Below are 14,642 nucleotides of genomic sequence, written 5' to 3' on the forward strand. Positions count from 1 at the left end.
TGAAGTACATCTGCACTTCTCATGTACCATATGCTTCCTTTTTCCTATGGTTTGCGCTGCTCGACGTTTTGCTGATATTTGTGCCCTTGGATACCTCTTTATTCCACGAAGGCCACGATGTCACGCGTTGCGTTCCATTAAAATGTATAGCTTATCTTTTGATTAATTGGTTTGTAGCCCGTTACTTTATTACTCAAAATTGTTTCCAGGCTGCTTTGCGGGATTGTGCTCATGATTATTCTCAGATAATGTAAGACTTTTCAAGACAGATACGCGCACAAAATAGCTTTGCGGGGTATTTTGACAGGTTCCGAGTAAGGTGGCAAGGCAATCCGCTGATCGCAGTGCATCGCTTGGGGTACTAAGCCGTACTGATGTCCTTGTAGCAACAGTCAACCACACTGCGTATTGTATCCCAATTACACACTTCTTGTTGCAGTCAAAATGGCGATTGGTGAATCCTTGCAGTATTTCTTATACCAAAGCTGTAAATATGGCTATGTTTATGATCTTGACCCGGGTATGCGGTACAAAGAGGTCGTGATTTCTTCTGGAATATAAAGAGTCTACTGGGCTCACCTATTTCTCCCCTAATCATCCCAGCATGTCGAGTTTTGAAGAGTCAACAAGAATACGCATCGAGGAACAATATATCAGCGCCAATCTCAACAGCTCTCTGCTGCAGAATTTTTTGTTAGGTCCGTTTAACTGCTACCTGTGCACACAACCAGACATTGGGATTCACGATGTGTAACAGGAATCTATACTTGCATATATGGAGGAACCATGTATCTATGCCGTACGTCTTGACACGCACCCTTTCCTTGATGTAACCTTAGAGTGGATGTACTGCAGTGTCTAAACAGAACAAAAGGATGAATCGTCCAATTGTCCTATTGTGTATATCCGTGTTATACACCATCTGCCTCTCAAACTTCGTCTTGAACTGGTTCTTTATCGACCTGGTTGATTTAGAAAAGGGAACCACCCGAGACTCTGCCTTTATTACTACCTTGGATGGACCTAGCTGGATTGAGTTAATAAATAATATTTCTCTCTATTCCATGTTTGTAGTTTCTGATGGACTATTGGTTCGTCAAATTGATATCTGATATAACCTACATGTGTCTAACCGTATTTGAATTCTGTCAGATATGGAGATGCTATCATGTCTGGGGAAAATCTATTCGCGTTATTCTACCTCCGTTGTTGTTGACATTGTCAGAACTCGGTAGGTCTTATTTGCTATTTTTACAATCTCACTGAGAGTACCACATCAACAGGTCTTTTCGTCGCAATAATAGTGCTAATGGTGACTAACTTTCAAAATCTGACTGGCGAAGGTTCCACTCGTTTCAATACAATCTCCAGCATTCTCATATTCATATCTTCCGGCACCACAGTACTTGCGTCGTGTTTGATCGGGTACAGGATTTATTCTTGCTCTCGTTCAAACAGTCAGCGTGCCCAAAGAGTATTCGGCCGCCTTGTAATCATGATCGTTGAGTCAGCTGCAGTCTACACCATTCTGCTTATCTTCAATGCCATTATCGGCCTTCTTCCCTCATTCAATAACCTTGGTGCACGTTTCTGCGAAGTCGAGTACTACGTCGGTATAATGTTAGTGGTCGCTGCGGTATGTAGGATGAGAAATATTTTGGACCATGGTGTATGTCTAACACGATATCCAGGGGTTATCGCCCACTATTCTCGTGGCCAGAATAGCTCTCAATGACTCAAACAGCACCGCCTGCTCATTGTCAGCCACGTCCGTGCATATGTTACAATTACGCCAGAACACTCTTACAGACGGTGCATTCAATGACGGAAAGACCAATCGATAAGGGAAAACAGGGTGCTCTTAAAATGTGAATGCACAAGTACTAACCGGAACCTTTAACCGGTATCCTCTAAAGCCACACAAAAATTCATGGAAATTTTCTAGAATACAATGACTTTGAGACTTAACGTTACCTGCCGTTTTCTTACTATTTACCGTCTTTGGGAGGGCGAAATACTATTCTGAAGTCGTGCTAAGTGTGATTACTGTAAGCAAAGTCGATCCATTTTTAGTACATGAACAGGTAGACATATTAGTTTGTAAACAATCCCGCCCCCCACATCCACGACAAGGCTTCCGCTCGGCTGCGAGCTTCAATCAAGTTCTGATATGGGAAACGGAAAAAGAGAGAAATAAGAAACGCATATAGTCTGACCGAAGCTTCGAAAACAGGGAAGGGAAAATCGAGAATTAATTCGCCATTCAGAAGAGTTTCAGGTGCCTCCCTCCTATCCGTGCCCGATAACGCTGTCCCACACCGTTCGAGTCCGACGCCGTCGTCATTGCGAGTCTCGCCACTAGGTACTAGACAGTGGAGACTGAAAATTTATTTGTATCCCATTTCCCGATTCTCAATTTCCAACTCCTTTTCAGTACAGTACAACACCTGGATCAGGGTGCTGGCAAGATGCTGTAGTCATCCGAGCTGTGGCGAATATTCTGCCAGTCTGGAGCGTGGAGGGGAAGACGGAGATATGATACAAAGGTAGAGGGAGGGGAAGAGTTTACGAGACCGACGTGGGTTCGTGTGCGTGAGCGCGTGGGTGTATAGTATGCGCATTTGTGTGTCCGTCCGCCTGTCTGTGGCGCTGAGCATGAATGAAAAGAGGTTATCTGTTTATTCTATCCAAGAACTTGATTCGTCGGATGCGGGTTGTATATCTGTGAGGTCCATTGATAGTAGTGTATTTCAGTGATGTGCCGGTCAGATAACTGTCAGCGAAGTCAGAAGCAGTTACGTTCCCATCAGTAACCGTCATGACCATGACACGATGGGCACCTAACTGTCATGTGGCTATCTAACATGTTAGCTAGGTTGTTGCCATAATATTGTACTATGTTAATTGTCATGTAATTGTCATGTTAACTGTCATGTTTTTTGGGTCACACTTTACCTTGTCACTCAAGACCCAGTAAGTCTCTGTGAACCGTGAATAGTCTTCAAGTCCCATAGCTAGCAATCAAAAATGGAGTCTGGCAGTTGCATAACCGGTTGACTTGGGGGCAATAATGCTACTCAATTCTCTTTTTTACAATGCTGTTTAATTTTTAAAACCACGTGGAACAGTTTAGCCGACGGGTGTATACTGTTGGTGTGCCTTTCTGAGTTTGAATGAGCTTGAAAGCGGCTAACATGCCGACCGCAGCAACGGTGTAGTCAAGGAGCTTTGACGCGTCGAAACGCGTCTTTATTTCGCGGCGCGTCTCCTCTTTGCGCCCGTTTTTAGCTATGTTTCCCAATGCCTGGCAAGGTGCACATTCTGTCAACGATCACACCCATCTAGAGCAAGCCTCTCAGCCCGTAATCGACGTGATTTCCGATCTTAGTTTGCGAGATGTGAGAACATGATTGCGACTGTTTGCTCGTCGACCGGTTTTGCATCGTTAATGAAGAAAATTGCCATTCTTTCCCAGGAAATGAGATTCTTGTCCTTATTTGCTGATATCTAGGTGCATGCTGTAATGGAAAAGTAGTCTCAGTACGATAGAAACGAACTAATATATTTAGTAGATACTACCTAATGGAAAAGTAGTCTACGTTAAGAGTAAGTAAGATTGAACAGAACACAAGTGAGTTAGCTGGCACACACCTCAGTACGATAGAAACGAACTGAGGTGGTGCCATTTCGTTGAAACGAATATAAGTAAAATTGTCTTGAATGTAACAAATAACCGAAGATGAATGTAACACAAGTTGTCCATAGCCCAGACCGCCGTCACGAGGACGCGCCAGTCAGTTTGCCAATCCAACACTCCCCCTCAAACTGCGGCGCGTAAACCCATCGCGTTTGCAAAGTGCTTCGCTTTCGCGCTCGGAAGAGCCTTCGTGAGAGTGTCGGCAGTTTGGTCATCGGTAGGGCAGTAAATCAACTTGATAGAGCCGGAGTCGATAATGTATCGAATAAAGTGGTAACAAATATCGATGTGCTTTGTGCGTGCGTGATATTGACCTCCGTGAGCGAGAGCGATGGCCGATTGATTGTCGCCGTAGAGTGTGGTGGGGTGTACTATCTTGATATCGAGTGCGCTAAAAATATCGTTAACGAGGCTGCGTAACCACATGGCTTCCTTTGAGGCGTGGGTAGCGGCCACGTATTCGGCCTCGGCTGTCGACAGGGTGACCAACTCCTGCTTTTTCGACGACCACGACACAGCTCCTCCATCCACCACGAACACGTACCCCGAAATCGCCCTCCTGTGGTCTTGCGACGCCCCATCTGCGTCCACGAAACCCACCATGTCCCTCTTCTCACCGCCATACGTCAATGCCAAGTCTCGGGTGCCCTTGAGGTACCGAAAAATCTTCTTCACCGCCTCCCAGTGAACCCACGCCGGGTTGTCAACGAATTGCGCCACGGTATTTGTCGCAAACGTGATGTTGGGTCGCGTTCCCATTGACGCGTACATGAGCAAGCCCACTGCTTCACGATATGGTACGTTTTTCATCCGTGCAATGTCTGCAAGAGCGGTCGGGCATTGTGACCTGGCAAGTGGCTGACACGGATCCATAGGGATAGCACTTGGTTTCAGGTCGTCGAAATTGAAGCGCGTCAAGATGGTGTCGATATACGCATCCTGGGAGATGGAGACGGTTTTATTGGCGGTGTCGCGAGTGATTTTGAAGCCGAGGAGCCATCTGCATTCACCAAGGTCCGTAATCTTGTATTTCTTGTTGATTTCGACCTTAAACTGCGCAATTAGTGGCGTTGAACTCCCCGTTACCAGGCAATCGTCGACGTGTACCCCCACGATGACAATTTCGCCATCCACCACCTTCACAAACACACCCGGATCCGCCTCCAACACCCTAAACCCCAACTCCCCCATCGCCTTTTTCAACGCCTCATACCAATTCCTCGCACCCTGCTTCAACCCCTAGAGTGCCTTGTGAAGGCGATACACGTAGCGACGTGAGTCCGTTGCAAATCCGCGTGGCTGCTCGAGGTAAATGACTTCATCTTTATCCAGGTTCGAGTTCAAGAACGCGCTATCAAAGTCAATGCTTTCGAGCGGCCATCCATTGCGGTTAGCAAGTGCAATTAGGTATCGGAAGGTGGGCAGGCGTGCGACAGGTGCGAAGGTTTCCGTGTAGTCCACGCCATGGATCTGAGTGAATCCGCGTGCGACGAGACGAGCCTTGTACTTGTCAATCTCGCCTGCAGCATTCTTCTTGATGCGTAGGACCCATTTTTTGCCAACGACGTTAGCATTTGGTGGGCGTTCAACCATCTTCCATGTCCCGTTCGCCTCGAGTGATGCAAGCTCGGCTTTGATCGCGGCCTCCCATTTCGGCCAGTCGGATCTCCTTCTCGCTTCGTCGTATGTCGGGTTCAGCCCCTCAGCTGCATCCATTGCAGTTGCCATCGCAAAATCCATCGCCTCAACAATGTCCCATGCATCCGCCAACAGCCCTTCATCACCTGCACCCTCAACACTGGCCTCGCCTTCCTCGCCCTTCTCGGAAACCTCTGGGACAACCTGGAGACCGCGCGGGAACTGGCTTGCTGCAGGTAAGTTGCTAACTTTTGCAACTCCCTGCCGAATGTCTCTGACGTACGCGCTCTCCTTTCGCAGCCGTGTACTTCGACGTAGCTCAGGTTCTGCTGTTGTAGGAGTGTTGGTGTCGGGTTTGGGAATGTTTGGGGACACGTAGCGCTTGGAATCATCCTCACGCTCGTCGTCTGACTCCCCCTCAAGCGGTGCGTGTTCCAGTACTACCTCATCTGGCATAAATCTGACACTTCGCTCAACTATCACAGATCTCTTCTCTGTGTAGTACACCCGGTGGCCGTGGCTTTCTTCATCAAACCCGACCCACTTTCCTTGCTTTGCTCGACCGTCCAGCTTCGAAGCGCTAGTATCATGCACCCACACGTCACAGCCCCATGGTGGAATGTTCGAAATGTCCGGCTTTTCACCCGTCAACACCTCGTATGGTGTTGCTTCCCCAAGCGCCTTTGTTGAGGTGCGGTTCTTCAGATAGACCGCATGATGCATTGCCTTACCCCACAAAAACTTTGGTAGGCCACTGTCGTGTCGCATTGCACGCACCTTGTCGAGGAGTGTGCGGTTGAGGCGTTCCGCAACGCCGTTGTATTCAGGGGTGTCATGTATGGTGAGTCTTCGAGTGGTGCCGGCCGCCTTGAGATGGGCTGAGAATTCATTACTTAGATATTCTCCCCCTCGGTCACTGTGGAGTTTCTTAATGGGGGCGTCAAACTGGGTCTTCAGCCAGGCTTCAAACTCGCAGTAGTGCTGGAAGACCTCGTCCTTGGTGTGCATCAGGTAAATCTTTGTGTACCGAGTGTAGTCGTCTGTGAAGCTGACGAAGTAAGACTTATGGTTGATAGTCTCCACAGGTGCATCACCCCACACATCCGAATGGATCTCCTGGCCAAGTTCCGTGGCCTGCTCCTCCACCCGCTCTCTTGCTATTGGCTTACAATGGGCCTTCCCCCACTCGCACGATGGGCAAAACGACGGCTTGCTGTCCTCATCAAGCTCGACTCCAGTTACCAGGCCCTTCTCAACAAGCTTCCGCGCTGCATCATGGCTGATGTGCCCCATCCGGCGGTGCAATTCATCGATGGTCAACACCTCGACAACCCGCCCAGCATATCCTGCTGCCTCCGGACGTGCCGTGAACACACGGTAAAGTCCATTCTGCACCTCGATCTTCCCCAGCATCTCACGCGATCTGTTGTAGATCCGACAGAGTGCTCCTGAGAACACAATGGTGCCGCCCGCCTGTGCAATTCGGCTGATGGAGACCAGGGTAACCCCCATCTTTGGGGCATAAAGGACATCACGGAGCAACTGCTTTGTTGCAGGCCCATTGCCGTTAGGTATGTCAACATACATATCTCCCTTGCCAGTCGCAAAGAACTGACGTTTATCGGCAGCTGTGATAGGCTTCGGGTCGGTCTCAACGAAGTTAACGAAGCGATGTCGGTGTCCGGACATGTGGCGCGTAGCACCCGAGTCGTACAGATCCATGTCGACAAGGGTCTGCTTTTGAGTGAGGGTGGCAGATGTGAATGTGCTGTGGGCTTCATCTGTAGCAGTAAGGGACAGGACTGCTCGAGAGGTAGGTGCGTAAATTTCCTCCCATTCGTCATCGGAGTCATCATCGGAGTCTGACACAGATTGCAGACCCGGAAATTCCTCATCACTGTCCTCATCGCTGGAGTCGCTAACTGACTGGAGGGCTGGCATGCCTTCAGAGTCAGCATCGGAGATGGGATCGTACTCGGAGCAGCTGGAGATGAGCTCAAGGATATTGGCGTCGGAAAGGGAGAATTTGGATGCGGAAGAACAGGTGAGTTCCTCCGACAAAACATCAAATTCATCATCTGATGTGGTCATGGCCATCCAACCCTCCTCGTCCCCATCATCCTTTGCACTAGCCGCTGTCTCCTTCCCCTTCCCCTTGTTGCCTTCGCCTCCACCGCTCTCCTTGCCCTTTCCCTTGGGCTTCGAGCCACTTGGGCCTTGCCCTGCCCTACCGCCGCCCTCCGCCCAGCACTCGGACTTGAAGTGCCCACGCTTCTTGCAGTTGTGGCACTCAACATTCTTCTTCCACCCGCCCTTCCTCCCACGTGAACTTCCCGCATCTCCATGAAAGGCCGAGTTTTCTTCTCGCCTGCTGGTACCCTTCTGGCCCAGCGCACGATGGTCGTACTCTTCGGTCACCGTGTGCATCAACTCATCAGCGGATAAAGTCGTGCCAATGACGCTTGACGTAGCGTTTACGGCTGATATGTAGGGGTCGTAGGAAGATGGGAGAGATCCCATGATGATTGTGTAAAAGTCGTCATCTGTTGGCGGCTGTCCCATGGCTGCCAAATCTTCGCGCATCAAGCGCAACTTGTTGAAATGTGCTCGCACATCTCCACGCTCGGGGCAGCGTTCCTGCTGTAGCCGGCGTCGCAAATCCACGGAGACCATCCGTGATTTGTTCTCGAAGTCTCTTGCGAGAGCATCCCAAATATTGAAGGCAGATCCCTTGCCTTGAATCTTCATAAAATGTGAGTCCAAAATCGTTGCCGCAATCTGTTGCTTAACAATTGCCTCTCCTTGGTTCCAGGCCTTCAGCTCCTTTCGCCATTCCGCATCAAGAACTGCCTGCTCGTTAGTGAGCGGCTAATTTGGGACACGAGTGATGGGGTCTGGCGGAGCTACTGCGGTGCCGTCGACGTGCTCGAGTTTGCCACGCGCGTCGATGGACCATAAGAAGCGTTGCTTATAGATCACCCAGTTCTTGCCCGCCTCGTCGAGCTTGGGGATCTTCATGAAGTCATCGCTTAGTTTAGAAATAGAAGACATGGTTGACAGTAATAAGTGGAGAGTTTTGCTGAGGGTAAATAGGTCACTGGTTGGTTGAGTAGAATGAATGCTGGATTGATTCAGTGTCTCTCGGGGCCCATAACCTAATGGAAAAGTAGTCTCAGTACGATAGAAACGAACTAATATATTTAGTAGATACTACCTAATGGAAAAGTAGTCTACGTTAAGAGTAAGTAAGATTGAACAGAACACAAGTGAGTTAGCTGGCACACACCTCAGTACGATAGAAACGAACTGAGGTGGTGCCATTTTGTCGAAACGAATATAAGTAAAATTGTCTTGAATGTAACAAATAACCGAAGATGAATGTAACACAAGTTGTCCATAGCCCAGACCGCCGTCACGAGGACACGCCGGTCAGTTTGCCAATCCAACATGCTGTCTCTCTAACGCGCGAGTACGCACCATATTGGAAGAAATTGATACGAATAGGGGGATTCTAGCGAGCATGATTACCGATCGGCCGTTCGGCATGGGTATTGATGGATTCAAATACCGCCATGATGTGCACCACATGAATTTTATTGTCATTAAATCTTGAAATTTAATTGCAATTTGATCAATCAAAAAAATTCAGACAAATTACTGTTTTCTTAAGCCAATGCCCCTAGTGTTTAATATTGGCCAGGTGGTGTAGTGTTAATGTATACACTCTACATTTCCTTTCATTTTTCCCCCAAGTCAACCGGATATGTATCTGCTGGACCCCATGGTCTTGAGTGACAAGGCAGAGTGTGACTCAAAAAACATGACAGTTAACATGACAATTACATGACAATTAACATAGTACAATATTATGGCAACAACCTAGCTAACATGTTAGCTAGCCACATGACAGTTAGGTGCCCATTGTGTGAGCGTATGGATTGCCATTTCGACCGCAATAAGTTCAGCCCAGGATGTGATGACTTGACCGGTAGGTCCAATAGGGATGCCAGCTTTTCCAGGAATCCATGAATATGCCAGAGACTGTTTTAAACAGGAAAGATAGAATCCGATACCCCAGTTGGATGTGTCCGTATATGCCACAACTGGAAGTAGAGCACTGAACGTGTTCAAAGAAGGGCTACGCCAGTATTTTTGAAGAAATTATGACACAATTTTCCGTTGAAAATGCAAAGTGTCTGGCTTCAGATTTTGGGTCAGTACAAAAATAGGTTTACCTAAAAAAAAAAAAATAATGCGCTTATTTTTTAAATTAATTAAAAATAACTAAATTTTTTTTTTTTAAATCTAATCTTTGTCTTCGCAAGCATAGACAAGGATCTTCTGCTCCCTTCCTTATTTAGCTTAACTATAGCTATTTTTTTTTATATTCCCTTGCTTTCTTATTTTTTTTTAAAAAAAAATAACTGCCGCTACGCGATAGCTGTAAAAAATTAAAAAAAAAAAAAAGAACCGCTAGCCGCTACCGAGAAAAAAAAATTACAGAAAACAAAAAAAGAGGAAAATAGCACTGATGGCACTGAGTCAGCATTGACAGCCGAATGGGTAACGTCATGACCGCTATGAACAGTCACTAACCGTCTCTGACTTTGATGCTAACTGTAACTTTTATGACCGTCATCCATGGGCTGACCGCCCACCAACTGTCCACTCAAACCAACTCTGCTTTTCCTCTGTTTAGCATTACATGCTTCTTCATATGCTGTCTGAATTGAATCCAGGCATCTAGACTTGCAGGGAAAAATATTTGGCGCGTTGGGGCCCTGAACTCTAGAGGGGAGAGGAGAACGCCGGAAAACTTGAGGGCAAAGGTAAAGTGACTGTCACGCGTATCATGGATCTTGCCCCTGCTGGATCCGAGTCCCCAGTCAAGTTGATGATTCTAATTCTGCTCCTGCAATATACCTACCCATTGACGGTGGTTAAATATCCAACGCGGATAAGATTTTCGCAAGATTTTCGACAGGGATCATTATGCAGGTGGCGGTTTGACTTGACAATTTACAACCTTGGACTGTGATATCGCGCTGACTGACTTCCCTGAAATACAGGCCGAATTGGACTTTCTGTAGTTGTTTTGGCAAATGTCGATTGATCTTTTGCTCTGTACTTTCACTTTTGCTTTCTCTTTGTTTCCCACAGAGAAAGAGAAAGAGACACATGTATGTGCCACAATATCCATACCGATAGTGCAACCACCGCTGCTCCTACCCTACAGTTGTTAGCGAAGCAGTTACGGTCAGATATGGCGTGCTGGCTGTCCTCAGGGCACCCTTCGAGCCATTTTGGTTCGACATCTCTATCACCATCATTTATGCTATCCATCCATGGTGTTTGGCTGTGCATTTGGCGTTAGTGGTGGCAGGCCCCCAGATTTCTGCATTTTTGTTCTTTTTTTGCCTGTTTGTGCTTTGGGCCTGGGTGATCTCGCCGAGTGAGCGATATCCTACGCCACATGAGCGCGATCACCAGCCGAGCTGAGGGATTGCACACGCACGCGCGTCTGGCTGGATGTCCGTGTCCGTGTCCAGAATATTCAAGTTTCGAAACACGCCTATGCGTCTTTTGGATAACCTAAGCATTAGTTTTATTTTTCCTTTTTGACGGGATGACATCGCTCGCGACAGACGCTATTGAGCCGCTGGGGGTATGTTACGCAGAGGGAGTCTAGCTCGCCATGCTCGATCACACCGGACCCGAAGACGAAGATGAATTTACATGCCACGAACTCAGAGAGTTGAGGGGAGCACTACAGTTAAACACTGAAATGCTTGCGAAATCTGGACTTGGCGGCGTCATCTGTGTCTCGTCCGAATGGTACGAAATAGAGATTATGTGATCCTCCGTTTGGGCCTCCGTGTTCCAGGAGGAGGGATTTTTCATAAGAGACGCTCTCATCACCCGCAACGCCGTCATGCCTTCTTTTGGCGGATGTGCATTCAGTGGCTTCTTGCGCTATAGACACGAATATACGTTGCTTAGAAATACATTTAAACCCAATTATACTTGTAAGAGGGGAAAGTCGGCTCGCATGGCTGTGTCTAAAATCAATCCGAAAGGCTTGTCTAGAATTCCAAAATAATCCCTTCTACCTCTCAAATATGGGGGGTCAATTTATCCACAACTTGGTGTATCCCGATCCTCCACGATGTGTTGTTTGTGTAGTCAGATTGTGCTGCCTAGTCTAATAAAAGTACGATCTATATTAATTTTGGCGATCAACGTGTTTGCAACAAGGCTACAAAACCACAGTATCGTGATTTGAGGTGTTGTACACTTAATCTATGCAATAAATGAAGGAATCAATCACACGAAAGCACATCAGACGATTGTATGGGCCAAAGTGTACAAAAAAAACCATTGACGACCCGAATTAACTACGTGGGTTGGATCGAGACGTAACTGGATAAGAATACGTCGGCTTCCGGTCGGGGAAATATGGTTTTGTCAATCAGTTTAAGTTTATGAACCCGTCGTACCACATTGGGGAGGACTAGTAGATGTGTGGCTGCCGCAAGGAGGCCCTAATTCTCCTTTTGTATCGCATGTTTCCCCTTCAGCACTCGATTGTGTGTCCACAAGATTTGTTGATATACTGCTGATCCTGTTTAATTAACGGTCCTCTCACAGCGTGGTACAGCCGTTTCGATCGTGCTACGCAACATTCCGCATAATCAGACAACTGGTAAGCTCTATGATCGTTTCGGGAATATACACATCCTTCCAGGGTAAAATCCCAACTGGCTACTCAAACACAGCAATCGAATTGACTTGTTATGCGTTTACACGCCCTTTGCTGGCCTTCTACATGCACAGATATTTGGCTCCGTATATTAACAAGGGGCCGTCATATCCGAAACATAGCAGCGCCGTTTCAAGATATCCTATCTTACTAATATTGGGAGTAATGTTTTTATATGCTCAACAATAACTTTACGAGCCATCTGGAGTTTTCAAGGTTGTGTACAAGAAAATAAGTAGGAGTGGAGGTTGAATGATCGTGGCTGCAGTCAAATTATTAAAAGAGAATTACGATTCGTAGATGATGACTTGTGTTAAAATAGGTGCCGCATGTAGAGTAAATCACCAGTTTCAACAAAGTGTCGATTATCATCACTGCCTTGACAAAATGGCGTACATGAAGCGAATCTCGAGGACGTTTTCAAGTTGCCAACGTACACATGTGTTGAAGTTTCTAATGTTTATCAAAAGCGAGCGCTTAACTATATATCAGCTATGTAGTCGTATCAAAAACATATATCTAAGGTATTTTGGCCAGATAAATTCGAGGCCCATTGTCACACTTGATATGGTGGGAAACCTCCGGCAACTGCCGCAGATCTATAGCATCCGGACGACTCTAATTTTAGCGCAGGTTCCCGATCGTTGTGCCTCGTTGCGCAAAGTTCAACACGCGTTATCTAGCAGCAGTGAAAACCTCACACTGCAACAACGTGCAGCGTCAACGTTCAACCCTTAGTTCAAGTCCCTTTTATCCATCACTTTTCTCGCGATGAAATTCCCCCTCAAAAGCTACTGGTCCTCCTTTGTTAACCATCTCCACCGTTTTTTCAAAATGTCGTCAGAAGCCGAGTCACAGAAATACCCAGAGCTCGTCCGCGGCACGCAGAGTCTGCAGGAATACCTGGAGAAACTCGTCGATGCCTATGGTTGGCGTCCCAGTGAATACATGACGGAGCTATGTGTGGTGAAGGTATCGCTGATGAAGAATGTCAAGACCAAATCAAGGCACGAATCCCTCCTGGTCGAACTTAGGGACCCCAACGGAGGCGCTCACTACCTGTACTTTGAACGAGCACGGGACGTTAATGATGGCAAGCGCAGGTCGTCGGGTCCGGTGCAACCACCGTCTGACACTGAGCAATTGTCTGCAGGCCCAACACCGCACTCAGGCTACTCTCCGAGTGTGAGTTCCAGGAAGAAAAACCGAAGACAGAAAAGCCTACTTCGCAGACAGTCGGAATTATTATTGAACCAAACGATATCTTCGCTGAGCACCGCATCTTCTAGTGCTTCTCAATCTGTCAGTGATTCTTCGATGGGCACAGCGTGCGATACCGTGACATGTGTTCCCGACGGCCGGCGCTCGGGCGAGAAGTGCATGTGCCGGCTAGAATTCGAGAGAGAAGGAACTGGCAACGTCCCGGGCGTCCCACACGCACGACCGTCTGTGTACGATATTGCATTGATTGCAGACATCTTGAACAAGGAGGTGCCGCGTTACCACCTCTTCAAAAGCAATTGTTACCATTTCGCCGGTCTCCTTTACGACACTCTTAATAAACTGTACAATCCGAGCGAAACCATCTTGGAGAAACTGAATGGAAAATGGAAGAGATTTTCTCTGTATGCTAAAGATCCGGAGCAGACAATTGCCTCCATCATTGATCATTATCGCGACGCTCGCGAACAATTTCACACTAAGGTACGTGTCACAATTTTCAATAATTTATTGGTTGTTTGGACCTCCATGCTGACTGTTGCTCAAGATTGAGAATCTCCACGTCGCGAGGGATAAGGCCAAGAGGGAGGCCGAAGAAAGGGCCCAAGAGGCCGACGAGCGCGCCAGAAGTGAGGCGCACCGCGCTGATACTGAGGCGCAGCAGAAGAAAGAGGCCGACGAGCGCGCCAGAAGTGAGGCGCACCGCGCTGATACTGAGGCGCAGCAGAAGAAAGAGGCTGAAGAGCGCGCTCGAAGAGAGGCCCAGCGTGCTGATACTGAGGCGCAGCAGAAGAAAGAGTTGGAGAAACGGTTGCAGATGGAGGGGAACCAGAAGAAAGAGGCGACCTACCGCGCTCTAAACGAAACGCGCTTGAAGCAAGAGGAGAGGGGGCGGAGGGAAGAGGCGGAAAGGCGCGCTGAAAATGAAGCGCGCTTGAGGGAAGAGGAGGCGCGGCGGAGGGAAGAGGCGGAAAGGCGCGCTCAAAATGAAGCGCGCTTGAGGGAAGAGGCGGACAGGCGCGCTCAAAATGAAGCGCGCTTGAGGGAAGAGGAGGCGCAGAGGAGGCAAGAGGCGGAGGCGAGGTCCAGGGAATTTGAAGAGGAGTTGAAGAGATACAAGAACATGCTCAAGGAGAGTCCGTAAGTCATTGCATGTCCTGTTATCCACCTTTCCTCGTTCGCCAGTCTAAATTCTCCTCGCTCAACATCCCAGGTGTCCCACTTGAACTGAAGAGGCGACCTTAGTCGCTAGCTCCGAGTCCACTTCGATATCCTCTAGTTGTCGAATCTATGTGCATCGCGAGCACCATGGTCAACTCCAAGTGT

At 47.9% G+C, this 14,642-nt stretch overlaps 1 protein-coding gene across 1 annotated transcript; it reads left to right on the forward strand.

Moving 5' to 3' along the window:
• Nucleotides 1-12,929: 12,929 nt before the first annotated feature.
• JR316_0008625 (uncharacterized protein) lies at nt 12,930-14,460 on the forward strand (the record flags this gene model as incomplete). Its single annotated transcript, XM_047894338.1, has 2 exons — nt 12,930-13,799; nt 13,864-14,460. The coding sequence occupies 2 exons, from the start codon at nt 12,930-12,932 to the stop codon at nt 14,458-14,460; spliced, it is 1,467 nt and encodes a 488-aa protein (XP_047745797.1).
• Nucleotides 14,461-14,642: the final 182 nt, after the last annotated feature.

Source organism: Psilocybe cubensis, chromosome 8 (assembly GCF_017499595.1).
Source record: "Psilocybe cubensis strain MGC-MH-2018 chromosome 8, whole genome shotgun sequence".
NCBI lineage: Eukaryota > Fungi > Basidiomycota > Agaricomycetes > Agaricales > Agrocybaceae > Psilocybe > Psilocybe cubensis.